The 18,917-nt window shown below is 35.9% G+C and overlaps 1 protein-coding gene across 1 annotated transcript in view; it reads right to left on the bottom strand.

The window, feature by feature from the left end:
* SEMA3C (semaphorin 3C) overlaps positions 1-18,245 on the bottom strand; it is a 171,936-nt gene extending 153,691 nt beyond the window's left edge. Inside the window, exons 1-2 of the mRNA XM_053926661.1 lie at positions 17,743-18,245; positions 15,629-15,769 (exon numbers count right to left, since the gene is read on the bottom strand). Coding sequence (XP_053782636.1) covers positions 15,629-15,731 — 103 coding nt within the window. The 5' untranslated portion in view covers positions 15,732-15,769; positions 17,743-18,245. The remainder of the gene's footprint in view (positions 1-15,628; positions 15,770-17,742) is intronic.
* Between the last annotated feature and the right edge of the window lie 672 nt (positions 18,246-18,917).

The raw sequence follows: 18,917 nt of genomic DNA, 5'->3' as shown, positions 1-18,917 counted from the left end.
CATTCATTCTTTTATTTTCAAGTATTTGTTAAACATCTATTATTTATCATACATTATTAAATAGGCTGAAAAAACAATGATATACAATAAAGGACCAGAGCCTGTTCCCTCTGCCATAGGTGACACTTTTTCTGAGTGTGAAGAAGCCTTGCCTGTCTTGCATCTCCTCCCACTCCCTCCACCACCATCACCACTATATACAACCTCTTCACCTCCTGCGGAGTCTGTTAGCCACAAGCAGACACACGGTACATACAAATGAAATTGCCTATGAGAGACTATCCATTGCACAAACCTTTTTTTTTCAATCCTGTTAGCACCAAGCTTTACACTAGGCCTGATGACATAACTTAAATCAAGACCCAGCTTAGGTTGTCAAGAATCTCACTCAGGTATCAGAGATTTCAAAATATAAAGGAAATAGATAATAGAACATGATTTTCTAGGCTGTGGCTTTGAAACAGATCTTATCATTTCACACAGAAGTGAAGGATATTTGTTCACTCTTAAAGGCTGTCAACACTGAAGCTGCATTTCGCCTTCGGCTAATAGTGATTTCTCTGGCACTGAAGACCTCAATTGTTGAGGAGAGGAGCGAAATGTTAATGTTTAGTAAAGAGTTTACCCTGGAAAATGTTAGAGCAATAGACTGAATTTCGTTATTAAAAGGGGTTACTTGCAGATTTCACGTTCTCTAACAGACACTAGACTTCAGGCATTTGGCAGTGGCGGTTCCTAAATGTGACTCAGAACGGAATCGCCTGGGGCAGCTTAAAAACACCGGGGGATTAAAAATCTCTACACTTACTGACTTAATTGGTCTGGGTGTGGCCTTGGCATTGGGATTTTAAAGCTCCCAGGTGAATCTCCTGTGCAGCCAACACTGACAGTCACTGTTCTACGGTCTTGGGTTTAACCGTATCAATCATTCCAAAAACTCAGAATATTTTTTCTTGACCTAATTTCCTTTGTCTAATAAACTCATGATGGAGCTGCACATTGCTGATGAGAACGAAAGTCCAGAGAAAGGTGTTTCTGCCCTCTGCTATGGAACTGATTTTGGAGCATTACAGATGTCTCCGAAGACCTAATCATTTTGAAACATATTTAAGACAGGCTCCCTCATGCCTTTACTCTATTCCTCAAATATGGCCGGCCAAGATTGTGTGTGTGTGTGTGTGCGTGTGTGTGTGTGTGTGTGAGAGAGAGAGAGAGAGAGAGAGAGAGAGAGAGTGAGAGACAGAGAGACAGAGAGACAGAGAGACATACAAGCAACAGATTCAGATACCAGAGAAATGGAGAGGACTCTGAAAACAATTCCTCATCCCTACTACTACTATAGGCAGTTAGAATTTTTGACGGGCATTTGAAGACAATCTGGCAAATTGGAGCCAAGCTGTTCGGCAACTTATCGGTCAGATAGTCATAAGGATGTGCATCGTCAAGAGGCGCTGCTGGGAACTTGGAGGTAAATAAGAAAACAAAGCTAAGCCCAGCAAAGCTGCTTTGCCTCTCAGAGCCTTGGAGAACCTCGGTTAAGTGCAGTGATAATCTCTTCCTTGGCATTTCAACTGAACACCCCTCTAAAGTTAGTTTATAACCATGATAAAAAACAAATGTAATTCCTGCTAGGAGAATGATTAATGTCCACAATGGGTTTAAAGCCAATATTCTAAACCAATTTAAGGTAACGTTTTTATTCTAAAACTGGCCTCTTCAATAAACTGATTGTGCCTCTTTTATGGCACACACCCTGGTGTGCCTGGTGGAATAGTTACGTAGTTCACTTATCCTACTGCCTAAAACTGGTGCTCACCGAGAAAGAGGACTCACACCACACATTTCTTTGTACTTAATAGACGTAGCAGGGACCACTTCACAAGGCAGGCATTCTAAAATATCCGGGGAATCCAATGCAGTCCTTGGGTACTTTTCTTTCAGTTAGATAATGTATTAAAGGAATCTCTCTAAAGTAGGGAGGGGGAGTGGGAAGCAAAAGAATAAGAGACAAATAGATACAACATTCTTTATAAAAGCCTAAAAACTTTCTCTCATATTGACCCATAATTTGCCAACAATCAATTCTGACCAGATTTTCCAATTTCTACTTTAAGGTGAACATAGTTTGTGCTATTGGAGCTTAATTCAGATACTATATAACCTTGAAAAATATCTACGCTAGTAATACACCCAAGAACATTTATCTTTAGTTATTAAAAATCTAATGTTTTTTACCCAGAAGCTATTTAGAAAGGTTTTAGCATTCTGCCTTATTATCAGTATTTATTGTAAAATTTGGAAATCAAAGATGGATATTTGTTTCAAAGGCAATTTCCCCTAAGTGCTATGGCACTGGATTTCATTTCCAAAGCACAAAGAGATGATGACCTTAAATCTAGGCCGCCTTTAAGCCAATCCCTGCTACACATTCCATCAGCACCTGGGCTCGGAGGCTTTCTCCATTTCATGAATAATTCCAGGCTAAGCTGGAGAATCTTTTTTCTTTCCTCATTTCAACTAAAAAAGAAGAACCAAAGAGGGGATATGAGGAAAACAAATTCAATTTGAAAAACTGCTAGATAAATGTATTTCACACATTAAATTTCTAATGTAGCATCTGAAATATCTATATACACTGCATGTATGGAAAAAGTACCAAATACATATCAGAAAATTAAAAAGATAGGAGATGAATTGAACCAATGCACATCATTATAAGATTCCCTAAACAGTTGAAACGGAACACATTATAAGAGACATAGCTATTACAGGTACAGGAAAGAGAAGCCATCCCTTCCTTTCCCCTAAAATCAGAGTATTTCACCATTCTGCAGCCCAGCAACATGTGCTTTTTCCATCAACAAATATAGCCTATTGCACGTTCTTTTCCTCCAATAATAGAAAACGGCTTGTAATACTGTAGACGATATGACTGAATGAATAACCAGTTTATCATACAAGCGTAAAGATCTCTTTGCTTGTCCTACTATGGATATCAAAATAAAAAATACAACTTCATAGAACATATGCATTATCAGATCCCCTGAAAAACTGGCATGAGTATATTTTCACACAAAGGTTTTAAAACTCCAGTCACATCAGCAGGTTTTGAGTACTAATGGGAAATGGAATTGATGCAATTATGTTGAACAGTGGCAGGAAGCATGGCTTTTAAGAGAATCAGCTTAAAGAAAAAACCCCGGTTGCATGTGCATTAAAGCTGTCAAGACGCTAAACTAAAGATCTGCTCTCCGTGCCAGCCACAGCCCTGCCCGACTCCGGAAAGTAACTTTCTGAAGCCATGCCAAGCCCTTTGCTTGAAAATAACATCTTAATCGGTTTCTTCTAATAAAATTCAAAATGCTCTTTAGGTAATAATAATCCACTCATTGTTTTATTCCAGCTTAATGTTCTGATCTCTTGGAATGTTCTGAATATTACTATTTAAAGTAAAAAAAAAACAATCCCTGAGTCTGAATTTATGGAGCAACAATCTGGCTAGATGGACCAACAAAAGTTGGAAGCTTTTAATGCCAGAAAGACTGCTTCTATTTGAAACCCAGATTTGTACATAACGGCAATGAGACTCCAATCTCTTGCCATTTTTTGCATCATTGTTAAATAATAACATTTAGGTGTGAATACAGAACTAAGTTGATAATGGTTAAGGAATGCTTAAGGTTCTTATTGACAACTGACACAAAATAAATTATTCAATAAGTCTTTTCAAATCAAGGGGTAATTTAAGACATGAGGTTTTGTTTTTGCTTGAATTATGACCACTAATGTATATTAAAGAGGTTGGCAAAGTTATAAAAAGAGCCCTAAAACAATCACCACATCCTACTGTCAAAACGAATGCATGGCTGGCCGTCATCTTAAGTATCTTCACTAAAAGTCTGGAAAAGGTTGAAATCCGGTCTGTGTGTGATTTGTGCACTTACAGACATAAGTCTAATTCAATAATGAAATCCAACAAAAATATCACTTATTTTATATAAGCCAATTTTATAATTACTTTTGCCACTCTCACCTACTCATTAAACAAGAGGTCCACGGGTAAGAATTGCAGTTCCAGCCCTGGCCAGCGTGGCTCAGTTGGTTGGAGTGTCAGACAGTAAACCGAAAGGTCGCCTGGGTTCGGTTCTGGGTAAGGGCACAAGCCTGGGATGTGGGTCCCATCACAAGTTGGGGTGTGCAAGGGGCAGCCAATCCACATTTCTCTTTCACATCGATGTTTCTCTTTCTCTCATTCACCCTCCCTTACCCTTTCCCTAAAATCAATAAACATGTCCTCAGGTGAGGATTAAAAAAAGAATTACAGTTCTGTTGGAATTGTGTTTTTACATGTAATAGTCTCTACCATTTAAAAGGAGCTGTGGCCACACATACTGCTATACCCGATTCTGATGTCCCTTTACTCTGCTTCTTATTTTGTTAGTGCTGTCTTAAAGTCTTCAGACCCATCGTGTTATCCAGTTTCAGTATCAGTAATGAATAACGTGCCAACTGGTGCACCTCACCCAGCTTGTACAGAGTTTGTCCACGGACAGAAGAGAAAAAGACTTTTCTAATCTAAATTTATGAAGCATAGATTTTAGAAACAGAAGCATACAATAAAATACTATGTTTCACATGCTATAATTGGGACTTTCAATTAACGCTAACTATACTAACAGTGGCAACTTGGGTTGCAAGACTTCACTGACTATAAAAGAAGCAAGTATAGTGAAATACATTTAGGGATTTATTTATGATTCCTTTACATGTCATTTGCTGCGTTTGCATTCCTGTTATCTGTACTAAAAATGGATTACCAACTTCTGGCAGGTTCTCATTCAGCAAGTCATTTTGTACCCACTATTACTAGTCATCAAGTAATAGTGGGGCAAGGCTCAAACACGTAAGTCACCGCAGTTTCTTGTTCCCTCCAAGCTGTTTACTGTACGTCCAAGGGTTACAGTAACATTTTAAGTACTAAAGTATTTGTGAAACTAATTATTATAGTTATTATATAATTATAAATGTGTGGTATTTGAAACTTTAAAGTAAGGAAACATAATATCAGAAACACAATGGCTTTCTTCCTGACTTCTCAGGTTTTGTTATATGCATTTACAAGACAGTGTACACTTAGGAACGACTGAACTCACATTGAAATATAGCGGATCTTACTCCTGGAGTATGTGTCTGTATGCGTGTGTATAGATAAAGCATTAATTTTTATCAGATATATACGCCCTCTCCCTAACTCTGCGTTTTTTAGCAAGAGAAATCCTATACTAAGGGAAGATGGTTTCCATGCAAGAATGTAGCAACAGCTTCTTTCGTGCTCTAACTCCTACAGAGACCCAAGGACTTCCTTCAGTGAGATTGGCAATCTAATCCTCTACTTAAAGAAAAAGTGGGGGTGGGGGGGATGGAGACAACTGTACTTGAACAACAATAAAAAAAAAAAAAGAAAAAGCCATTGATAGTATTAACACTGAAAAGAACAAAAAAAGGAAAAGAAAAAGCAGCTATCTATTGTGAAGCTATGTTGCTTTGGGTCCCTTGGTGTATCGATTCCATACAGACTAGAGACTTGACATTAGGCATTTCATTAGATGTAAAATTAAATACAAGCAATCTTATCGTCAAAGTCTAGTGTCTGTTCATTTTTTATAAGAAAATAGTTTCAGGGAGGTTATAATTTAGAAATTAATTAGGTAGAACATTTCATACTTTTATTATCAATAATCTTAAATGCTAGCAAGTTGTAAAGTTGAGAAAGACAAGAATATTAGGCACTTTTCCTGACATTACTTCAAATTAGAGCATAAGATGATATTAACTGTTTTCCTTCTAAGGCAATACATAAGTGAGCTGAGTAGAAAGCTTTATTCTAGAGATAGGTGAGGGAAAATGGGAGCCTGATATACATTCCACAGCAAATGGAAATCTTCATTACAAGAGAAGTCACTTGGGGAAGGCAAGAAAACTATGTTCATTAATTTACATGAATTAGCTACAAATAAAAATGTAAATTTTTGGTATTTATGTATTGCCTCAATTTTTTCAAAGAGAATTTAAAGACATTTTCTAATGTGGTGTTAAATATGTTTAAAGTTTGACATATACTAATCCATAAATTATTGCTAAAAATAAGTAGTTTAAAACTGGAGGTATGTTCAAGCTACACTGTTGTGCATACTTTGGAAAACAAATCTGTTAATATTCATATGAATGGCCTAGCATGTCTGCAGATATTATAATATACATTTTCAGAAGGTCTATATTCCCTACAAGCACAGTTCATAATTAATTTCTTTTTTTTTTCCCCTGTGTCCTTCTTCTAGTCTTGTCTCTGCCACCATCAAGCTAGAGGTCCTTAGCCAAGATATTTATCCCCCCTGGGCTTCCATGCCTAGCTACTTAATAGGCAATCTGTAATAAATGAGATATCAGGTGGAAATTTTCCAAAAAGAAAAATGCACTCTGAAGAAGTAACGTGACTATTTAGTGCTCAAAGAGGCATTTAATTCCCACTGAATGATGGAGGGCTGAAATGGTTGTTTTTGAAAAGCATGCATCTTGGAAATTAGAATATACTTGCCATCTATTACAGCTCAGCACATTGTTTCATGGCTAGCGCTGCCCTAAAATAGCACATGGCTTAGCACTGAGCTCTGCCTTGTATGTGTCCTTCTTGCCAACTCATACTCTGTTCCCTGTGTTTAAATTTGTTTTCATTAACAACACAGGTCTTCGAGAACACATAAATGAAAATGCAGAAGGCAAAGGGTGCTGGAATTTGCTCAAAGCTTGCAGCTCTTTTTGTCAATACTTTTATTATTTGACAGTAATGGAACTAAAACAAAAATGATAGTTTTTCTTCTACTCATTATATAAAAGGTATTTAGGAAATGGAAAAATGGAGTGTGTTTCAGTATATATTTACTTGATGCTACAAAGGTAGCCATAAAAAAAAAAAAAGAACACTGGAATCATTTTTAAGAGAAAGTGTAGACTATATTGAATTCACAGAAACACTCTGATAAATCTGCAAAGAAGAGAGGAAAGAGAATAATAAATTTTTCTACAGCTATCCTTTGAGGTCAGACTTGCTCCCATAGCCAAAATGGAGATCTTTCCTACAGCAACGAAATAAACATGTTCCAGAGGGGTAATTCCTTCCCCCTCATCTTGACGAATTCCAAATTGAAGGGGGAACTAGGGATGCTGTAGAGAATGAATTTTATTTCCTTCATTTCCAGGAAGGCATGTTTTAAAAGAAAAGCAAAAGTCTACTGTGACACCTTGAATATGATAAAATGATTTTATAGACTGCCTTCTTAAGAATATGTTCTTTTCTTTTAATTGTGACTTTTGTGGACCTTAAAACTTACTCTCGCCAAGGCCAAGTCTACAGACGTGGCTCCAACTCTGCAATTTGATGTTATATTCCTGTCCCTTTGCATCCCTGCGACCTCACGCAGTTACTTTCTCTACATCTCAATTTATAAGGCTAAACAATGCTGTTAGTTCAATGAGATTAATTAACATTTATAACATATACTTTTCTCATACGTGAACAACATATCAATGTGTCATCAACATGTGAACAGATTTAAAATATCTAGCATCACTTAAACAATATTCATTTGATAGAAGTTTAATCACAAATATTGACACATATTTATGAATAATCATGGAATATGACACATTTTTTTCATGAAACTGCCTTGGTTGGAGGACTGAACAAACACAGCATATAAGCTCATTCTCCTGACTTCAGACCACTGAAGCAGACGTTTTCCGTTCCCAACTGTAGGAACCTTGTACCCTCAGGAGTGGCTTAACACCACGTAATCTTGGCAACACAAGCTAATTAGAATGTAAGAAAATTCACCTTGTACAAGAATTATTTTTATGACAGGGTTTCTAACTTTTCTCTAAAGCTCTTTACAAAAAGACATCCACAGCATATCCTTGTAACACAGTCTACCTAATATTTCCCAAGAGACTTTCTTTGCCCCACTTAAAACTTCCCCCCTCCAATGTAAGGCTATGAAAGAGATTTTGTTTTATTTTGACTGCTAGAGTCCTGTACAAACATATATTATAGGGAACATAGACATATGAAATTCCTTGGTAATTTTTCCTCATCTTCTATTCCCATTGAATTTGATAACAATTTTAATTTTCTCTTTACATCAAACTCAGTGCTACTCTACATAAGATTATGGTTCAGCAATGTTCAGGGCACCCTTGCATTCCATTCACCAGTTTCTTCCTGATTTCAATGACGTTCTCACAGAGGGAAAACGCAGAGAGCTTCTTATTTACACAGTACCCCTTATTGAATTTGGGTTTATCAAAACATGCAGGTGCTATTTAAGATGTTTAACTGACATTGAATTGAACCCATCAGAAGGGGGTTTAAAAGAAACTGCAGTCACACAAGTTTTCCCAAGAACTAAATATTTCAGAAGACTCAATACAACCAGAGTGAGCTTTCTTCAAGATTAATGGAGAAATCAAGAACAATTGCCTTTATTTTTATCTCTTGGGCAACCATAAGACAAACTGTTTTCAACAAATGTGCCTTGAAAGGTTAATGCTACCAAAGTTCATAAAGAGGCAATTTATTATTTTGAGTTTATTGTGTAATAACAATTCATCAGCTTTTGGGGTTAGCTCACTAGTTCACAGGGGTCCTTTTATTTGTCGTTTATTTAACTAAGCTTCTTGTCAAATGAAGCAGATATTACAAGATAAAAGATGTTTTATAAAATTCCATCCTCTTTCATTTATATACTACCAATGACCTGGAGACTTTTGTAACTGTATTAATAAAAATTTAGCACTGAAAGAAGGCAAAAAGAATTACAAAGTAAATAACTTAAAGAACTGATAATCCTATACAAGCCTAGACTTACACTTAGTATATCTGTTGCCCCATAAAACTCGCAGTGACATTGTTATGCTTTTAAGGCACTGTAATGCATATGTAGATGTAAATGTAAAACTCAAACCTGGTCTGGAAAATTGGCCAATATGAGCTAAGGAAAAATGTGTCCAAACAGTAGAAACCATTATGAAGTTTCAGTCTTTTGACTGCCATTTTCCTTTCAAGTTTTAGGCAATTATTCCAGGCTTCAAAGGGGTGAGGAACAGTTTAATAGTAGGATGCCTTTACTGTTCTAGAGAACACAAGCAAAGAATTAATAAGACTAATAAGTGACTTTCTGCCATGCCTTTAACTATCAATGAATTTATTTTTGAGATTTCAAACCTTAATAGGTGCTTTAAGATATTTCCACTGGCACCTTAATAACTCATAAGAGTTTCAGCCAAAAGAAAAACTGAAGTAGAGCCAGACTGCGCCGACCCAGTAAAATAATATTCAGGGTTTTTGAAGCTATGGGATATTGAAAAGCACCTTAGTTTTATCCTACTTCTTTATTTCAGTCTAAAAATGTAAAAGATGATAATCCAGTGTTCATCACAATTACTTAAAAAAGTAATGCCTGAGCCCTGGCCGGGTGGTTCAGTTGGTTGGAACATCGCCCCCTACACCAAAAAGGCTGCAAGTTTGACTCCTGCTCAGGGCACATACCTAAGCTGCAGATTTGATCCCTAGTCAAGGAGGTTATGGGAGGCAACCGATCCATGTTTCTTTCTCATGCATGTCTGTCTCTATCTGTCTGTCTCTCTCTCTCTTTCTGTCTCTCCCTCCCTCTCCACTCTTTAAAATCATTTAAATATACACACATACATTATGTGTGTGTGTAGACATATATATGTGTTTGCACATACACACATATATATATATTTGATCTCCTTGGGTGAGGAATAAAAAAATTAGCAATGCCTGATACTCAGAGGCTTGCGCTAGAAAGACTAAACGACAAACATCCATGTGACTGAATGATTGCTTCTTTGGTAACAGAGGTGGAGCTACTGTGCATTTTGGATGAGTTAACTTCTGAACTGCAGTTAATATCCAATCTTAAAAATAAAAAAAGGAATTTTGCTATTTCAGTAACAATAATACATATACTTATTAACTTATATAAGATTAACAAATCCAGTAATTAAATCTTAATTAAGGTGCTAAATTTAAGGTCTATTAATTTCTTTACACACAAAGTATTCCAAAGAGCAAATATTCCTGAGTAAATTTCAATGTAGTCATCAAAAGTATGAAAGAAATCTGATATACTATATAATAGCCATTGTGTTAGGTGTAGTGTATGACCTATATTTGGTATTTATATGGATATAGTTGTATTTATTTATATATTTCTATGGATATGTTTACACAGATATATTTCATTTCATACTACAGAAATCATTCCACATGCCTTCCTCCCTGAGGTTCCATGATACTCCTATATGCTCCAGTTCAAGCCACTTACTATCTTATGACAACAACTAGAAATCAACCAAGTAGACTTGGTTGAACGTAATAAGATTTCTTATTAAGCTTACCATTAAAACATGGTCTTTAAAATGAACTTAAATTCTTATTAAGCTCAAGCTTATTAAAAAATGGACTTTAAAAAATAGAATCCTCAAAAATTCCTCTCTCATGTTTTTTCATATTTATTGCAATAATGAAGAAATGGATACCTGCTGCTTTGTACCTGCCGTATATCATTGTTTTAAATTATCCAAAATTCGCTAAATGGTGGTTGCAGTGTACCAAGGCTCTACTGGCTGGGGAGGTGTAGTGGTAAGGTATAGTGATAAGGTACAGTGATAAGGGGTATCAAAATTTCTGTTAATTCAACATTTATTGAGCAATATATCAGCCTCTGTGCTAAGTGGAGGGGAAGTAATTAGAGTGCAATCGAAGACCATATCTCTGCCCTAAAGGAATTTATAAATTCCAATTCTAATGCAAGTTTGTGTATTGTGCTGTGATGGGATATATTCTATATAGCCCCCAACACATTTTATAAACTTAATTCATTTAACTTTTGAAAAAGTTATATGAAGTATGTATTATTCCCATTTTACAGAGAATAAAATTCTGCATTAGAGACATTAGATAATTACCCCAATGTGGCATACCCAGAAAGTAGCAGACAATCATGATTTAAAACAAGTTTTCTATTACTTAAAATCCCTGAATTTTTCAGAATGGCTTGTTTTGTTTTCTTCCCTTGCACAGGTCATACACACAATATATTCTTGAAAGTATTAAAGAGATTATTCTAAAAGGAGGTAATATTTAAAAAACAAAACTAAGCTTAAATATCACATAATTATAGAGCAACAAGGGGTATTAGAAATAATTTTGTACAATTTTTTTAACTGGTCAGGGAACTGAGGTTCTCATAAAGTTTCAGAATTGATTAGTAAAGAATCAAAGATTAAAAACCCTGATATTTGGGTTTCTATGTAAATGCTGTTCTAAATACTATACCACACTGCCAATCAAACATTCATACATTTATGATTATCAAAAATTATTCCATTTAAATATATTTCCTAATATTTTAATTTTAAAAAAATTGTAGAGGACAAAGGAATCATGGTAAACATTTACCCTACTTTATTATAACTAAAATTTTGTCATTATTTTTCAGTATACAAAAAAAGTATTATACACATACATAATACATTTCATAATAAGGATTATTACCAGGAATAATCAGGATATTTAATAATGGAAAAGAGGGCAATTCATCAGGAGACATAATATTCCTAAATATGTCAGTACCTAATAATAAAAATTAAAAAGCATGAAGCAAAAATTGGTGGAACTGAAAAGAGAAACAAACAAATCCATAATTATAGTTGGAGAGTTCAATTTCTTCTGTCAGTAATTAAAAGATCATGTAGACAGGAAATCAGTAAGGATATAGAGAACATAACAAACCATCAACTGATTGAACCTAATTGGTATTAACAGAACATTGCAACAAAAGCAGAATACACTTTTTTTTTATATAGACTATATTCCACATTATAAAACAAGTTTAAATAGACTTTAAAGAATTGGAAGCACATGATGTATGTTCTTGTACAACAAGAAATTAAACCAGACGTCTACGACAGGTATCTATCTATCTATCTGTCTGTGTGTCTATAGATGTAGACACATATAACACCCAAATATTTGCAAATTCTAAAAGTACTTCTAAATAACCCAAGGGTAAAAGAAAACATAATGAAGGAATTAGAAGACAGAGTAAACTGACTGAAAATCAAAACACATTTATCAAAATATGTTGGCACTGTTAAAGCAATGTTTCAAGGGAAATGGATAGCATAACCAGTTATGTTTTTTAAAAAAAATTCTCATAACCCTGATTTAAATCTCCATAATAAGAAGTTAAAAAAGAACAAATAATACATAAAACAAGAAGAAATAAGATAATTAAATTTTGGAGCATAAATCAAGAAAATGTTAAAAAGAAATATAATAGGAAAGACCCAAAAGTTGACTATTTAAAGAGATCAATAAAATGGAAAAATTGATCTCTACACAGATCAGTCAGAACATAAAGAAAGTAGACATGAAATGAAATGAAAGAACATTACTACGGATCCTACAGACATAATGAGGAAAATAAGATAATAGGAATAACTTTATGTCAGTAAACTGAACATCCCAGATTTACTTCTGAATCGTTAGCTGAGAAAGTCATCTTATTATAAGAACTTTTCCAATTTTTAAATAGAAACAATATTTAATACATTTAACTCAGTAATCACATTTTATATCTATTCAAATGTAGACAGTATTTTCATTTTTCCAAAGCTCAGAAACTTTTATTAAAATTACATGCAACTGATTCCTTTTATCCAATTATTTTGTATTTACTCCTACTTTTATAAAACACTATATCTAAAATATCTACTGGATAAATGCAATGCTTCCCCACAATTTCTGTCTCTTGTACACCTGTGCCCTTGCCTTTCCATGAGACCTTCATGGATTCCATAGATCTAGAGTGGGAATAATGCTATAAAATATAAATCTGTTAAACTAGTAGATTTGCTTTCATCAAAAATTCTACTTAAAAACATTTGCATAAACTTTATATTCATTTGAATAGCTATTTGGCATAAAATAATACTTATAAAAATTACAAAATGTAATATCTACGAGTCTCTCTTAACATGCAAGATCTAGCTAGCACAAATGCAACTAATCAATAACATCTGACATACATTGGCCCATAGGACTGATGACCATCTGGCTGACCTTGCACTAGATCAATAGAGATGGCAAATCTGTAAATCGTTTCTTGAATGTTATCAGTCTATCATTCCACCACCAGAAGAAAGGATGGAACTTGGATGGGAGAAGGGATGTCTTATTTCACATACCTTTAAATCAATTGTGATTCTTAATTTGACTCTCAGTAAGACAAGACTGAGAGGATTCTCCTAAAGCTCCCCCCAGAAAGAGAAGGGCCGAGGACCAAGTTACAGTAAAGATTTCAAGATAAAAGAGCCAGGAGGCAACATGACTATGGGAGACTATACAGATCAAAAGACCTCTGCCTGATGTAACTTGAAATTATTTAAATTTCCTCAAAGGCCTCTTCCGAGTCTTGATTTTTGGTTGTGAAGTAGTTATAGAAATATGGAAGTATGAAATAAATGAAATAAAACATATGTCTATATGTATTTAATATGTATTCCTATATAGGACAGGGAAAAAGTAGGTCTACAGTTGTGAGAACATGAAACAGAGTTTATTCTTGTACTATTATTTATTACCTTATTATTTTCCATGTGAACAACTGTAAACCTACTCTTGCCCCACCCTATATATGTCAAACCTATACAGAATTCTGTATTTTGATGTCAAGACTAAACCACTTTGGAAGAAACTGAGTAACATATTCATTGTCATACTCAGATAAGCCATCATAAAATCAATGAGAAATTTTAAATAAAAGAAATTTGGAACAGGCACCTAAAGCAGGTATACTTTATATTAAGAAAATTATAAATTTATGATTAAAATTTTAACAATTGTTTTTGCCCAAGGTACTTTTCCTATGCTACTTTACCTAATATATGGTTTATTTTAGGAGATATTTTCTATTTAATTTAGAAATTATGGAATTTTCATTAAGTATGTTTTCCCTATTGACGTGTCTCTTTAAAAGTGTCTAAATTAAGTGATATTTTGTCTCTGATTATTTCCTATTAAGACTCTTGGGAAGAATAAAATATCAGGAATAATACAACTTTCAGATCAATAGCTTATTTTATCATATTGTATTCTATATATATTATAAATTAAGGGAAGTCTTATTTTGCTAGAATGTGTTTTGAGTTTGAGAGCATTTAAAATATTGAGATGCAGTATTTTTAAAAGCCCATCAGAACATCTAGTCATTATGCATAGCAGTTACTGTCCTACATATTACTGAAATGTGATTTTAAATGATTATATTACAGAACTTCCTTAAGTGACAAATTGTAATTGTCTCTTCAAGTACAGACCTGATGAAACACCCCTGGTGACATGCATGCTTGTAATATTTACCTATACTGGATTAAGTTTAGGTTAAAAAAATTTGGTTAATTTTTATGTAATAGAGAAAAAAGGTTTGGAGACCTAATCTATGAGAGCACTCCATCTTCCTATATAGAGAGAAATACGGAAAATAGGGGAGAAACAGTACCGCCCCTTAATGTCTTTCTTTTTTATGTTATTAGATATTTCATACCTCTCAACTTAGGAGAGAAGTTGTAAGCAGACTGTGAGATGCTTTAGTAGTTTTAAAAAAAGAGCACTTCAAAGGGTCTGTTTTTCTTTCTTCACAACGAAGAGTAATGCCTGGCTTAGAAGCTAAGGAAGCAATTAGAAGCTTACACACTCGAAGTTTTAAATAAGTCTCCTCCAGAGTTTATGATGACCTTGGATAAAGCACTTGGTGACAAGGAAGGAAGGAAGAAAGGAAGAGACAGAGGGAGGGATGGAGGGGAGGGGAGCGGAGGGGAGGGAGCCATTTGACTGACAAATGTCAGTCATACTGCTATTTGAAATTCAACATAACAGTTTCAAAGACATCCCGCTATAGGAAGGTCTTAGAGTATTTTTTAAAATAAAAATAAAAATATGCCCAATGACACTGAGGTTTATGCAGAGACAAACTTGAAAGCTTGAAAGAAGTAAATATATATAGGGAAATATATATATATATATAATATATATATATTTTATATATATATATTATATATATATATATATTATATATGGGATATATATAGGGAGATGACCTATATAATCCAGCTCAGCACAGTTCTTTCTGCTGATGAGGATAAGCACATAGGTGTTTCTCAACCAAACCAGGTGAATATTAAGATCAGGCATCTTAGGCTTTGAGTCCTTCACCTCGCCATCTCCCACCTCATATATACACATGCAAACACAGAAGAAACTTAAAAAGAGGTAGAATATACTTAAAGAATTGTCATAGATAAATGCAATAAAGTGCTTTTGTCTAGTAACCAATAATTTCAAATAACCACATCATCCAAAAACCAGTCCCATCAATATTTTTTAAATTAATGAATACTCAATAATATTTTACTGTCTTAATTTTTTAAATCTGGATAAGAAAAAATGTAAATCACATTGTCTCAGAGTATTTATCAACTTTCTTACCATTAAATGTTAAATAAACTCTTGCTTGGGGCTGAGAAGATCCTTTTACACAGATAGAACAAACAAATACTCCAACCAACATGCAAATTGCCTGGAATGCCATTTCTTCAGATTTTCAAGTGAATATCCAAGGGAAAACACCTTTAAGAGAGAGATAAGTTTCTTATACTTAATTTCACATTTTAGGAGCACACCCACACCCACAAAATCAGCAATCTAGACAGAGCCCCCAATTTAAACGTTTCTGAACTTTTAGAGTTATGCAAACAGTAGGAGGTGCTGTGACTTTGCTTCATAGACGTGAAAATTTGGATTCGTCCCATTTGCTCTGGAAGTGTATGCAAAATAGGAACTATTTCATCCTCCAAAACATAATGCTAACATTAAAGCAGAACGAAGCAACCAGGAAAAAGTTACTGATTCCGAAAGGAAAACCCAATATTTAAATTTGATCTTCTCTCTAAAAATCACAGAATGTTTAAATAACTTGAGAATGGTACAAATAGGTGTTAGTGGATGAAAACATCCCTTTCTACCACAAATACAGTAGGAGTATGAAAATCCTATATGAACGTTCCGGCTCACTTCCATAGCATTAACTCTTTTGGAGCAATGGTCTAAAATGATGTTTCTTTACATATATTTACATGTGCTCAATTCCTGAAAACTAAAATCACTTGAAACAGTTATCAGCCAATATACACGGATGACCATGCAGCTGTTAAATGATGCAGATGAGGTAACCATGGAGTGGTGCCAAATTCAAATGAGTGACCTAGTGGAGAGCAGTCCAGTGAACCACAGATCCCTCAATACATATTGAAGATAATCACAGAGAGTGGCTGTCAACATTCTAAAAGATAAATCAGAGAGACAAGGACTGTTTGCAACTGTAGCTATAAAATGAATACATGCTATTAACTAATATCTGAATACCGAGGAAGATCAGGTAATGTGTAACTACAGGTCTGTAAGAGCTCCAGTGGCCACATATGCAAAATAAACTCAGGACCATAAAAAATATCCCATCATTTTGAGTCTAGCATAACGATACACTAAAATGGCATGACACAATTTAATCTGGAAAGCAACTTGTATAGGTTACAGCAATTCTAATCTTCAATATTATGTGGCTTTTTAACTAAAATCTTATCACTAATTTTATTCAATAAAAATGCCACTAAAATTTGTAAAGATTACTTCATTAATACTGAAGACAAATCACAAGGAAATTCAACATGGCATTTTAAACAAAAATTGTAAGTTGATTTCCTAGGTGGTACATTATGTTGCGAGAGTTAGAAACCAAATTGTGTGCCTCTTTTATCCCACAGATGGAGGAAACCCTAGAGATGTTTGTGTTGGTAATTTTCAAAAGAAACAGTTTCTTCCTGCTTCCACAACCTTTTCACCCTGCCATCCCTAAATTAATTTAGAAGAAAATTGATTTTATGGAGTGACTTTCCCTTAGCAATTTGCTCCCTGGTACAAAGCCATAAAAAAAAAAAATATACCTAACCTTTGTCTCTTTATTAATGAGACTGATACTATTTACATCCTTTTACATATTGCTATTATCAGTATTTTATCTGGTAGGTCTCCCCAAAAGAGATACGTGCCAAGAACTGCAAAATAATAATTACCACTACTAATAGTAATAGAGATGAAACAGCAGGTCAAATGAAGCGACTGCACAGTGCAAGGTGATTTCGAGCCTACCTAGAGAAAAGTGACTCGAGCCAAGTGTCTTACACACGCCTCACGCCCCCTATGTTACAACTTCTTCCCTTTAACTCAGACACTTAGGCTGGTGGTTGTTTACACTTCTTATAGAAACACCAATAACATGAAAGAAAAAGACTCTTGCATGTCCTTCCAGCAATTTTGCCTCTGAAGTCATTGAAATCCTCAACTCTAACTCTCCGCAGGTGTCACAACCTAAAGAAACAGCTCAAGCCGGGCTCTCAGCAAGGGAGACAGGTCCCCGACAAACTGCGTGTGCCCCTAAGAAAACGTGCAGACTCGAGCACAGCAATGTGTGAAAAGTCGAGACACAGACCCAAAAGTTATATTTTGGTAAATCTGTAATCCTGAAAATAAAGAATCCAGCTTACCGAGGTGGGAAGAGATCCGCACGGAAAAATCAATTTGCTACCGGTTTGGCTCGGCGTGTGTTTCCAGACCTTTTCCCAGAAAACCTGAATTTCTAGAGCGTCCCAGGGGCGAAATTCTTTCTCCCCGGTCCTCCGAGTTTCTTTGTAAAGGAATCCTCCGCGTTGCGAGGCTGTGGCACCCGGAGCCCGTCTCCGCGCCGCTCACTCCGGCACCTCGGAGTGAATGGAAACCCGCCGGGCGCGGGGGGCGAGCGCTCGGTGTCCGATTACAGCGACGCGGCGCGCGGCTCCGGGGCCCCGGCGCGCCGCCCAGCCGGCTCACAGCAGCAGCCCGGCACGCCCGGCCGCATCTCCGCCGGCGGCCGCGAGGCCCCACCCAGGGCGCGCCCGCGGGCGGGTGGCCGGGAGCCGCGAGGGCGGGGCGGCCCGCGGGACGCGCCGCCGGGGAAGCAGGACTGCGCTGCGGCGGCTGGAGAATCCGCTGAAATACACCGCTCCGTCTCAGTCCGCCGCGGAATCGCCGAGTCACCGGAGGGGCTCCAAGGTTTTTGTCATCGGCAACTCTTGGAAGACCTGCGGCCATAAATATCAAGTGCAAAGCAGTCTTCTTCGTTTTCTTTTTCTTTTTGGTCCAGAAAAAGATCACTGCATCCTTTTAAGGCAAAGAGATGCGTCTTTAAAAGGGCATGAGTCTTGTCTTTTTATTGCAGCAAATTCTCTAAAATCTGTCACTAAACCAACAGTCTCGGCGCAGAAGTTTATCCTCTTTAATAGGCATTGTTTTCTACTGCGTTTCCGTAATGTGAAGAAGGCAGTAACTCTGTTGACCTTTCCACACCGGCTCGTTTCCAGTACTCTCCCTCCAGGATACTCCCAGAACGTAATTACAAAAATTACTTTACACTTTTTGGAGGAAGGCTGTTCTGAAACATGCCAACAGGTAGAGGTTTACAAATCTAGACATCGGGGATATATTTCTAGATCTATTTTCAGATAAATTTGTTAAACTGTGGGACTGACTTTGATGTTTAAGTGACAATTATCTCTCCGGACCACAATGAACTACATATTGGAACAGCCGGGGAAATGAGCTTTCACCCCCATAAAATGAGCAGGTACTTGCTTAAAAATCACTGTGGGCTGCAGCCCAGCAGATGTCACTATACAAAGGGACT

Source organism: Desmodus rotundus, chromosome 6 (assembly GCF_022682495.2).
Source record: "Desmodus rotundus isolate HL8 chromosome 6, HLdesRot8A.1, whole genome shotgun sequence".
Classification (NCBI taxonomy): domain Eukaryota; kingdom Metazoa; phylum Chordata; class Mammalia; order Chiroptera; family Phyllostomidae; genus Desmodus; species Desmodus rotundus.
This window is presented reverse-complemented; position numbering and strand designations above follow the sequence as displayed.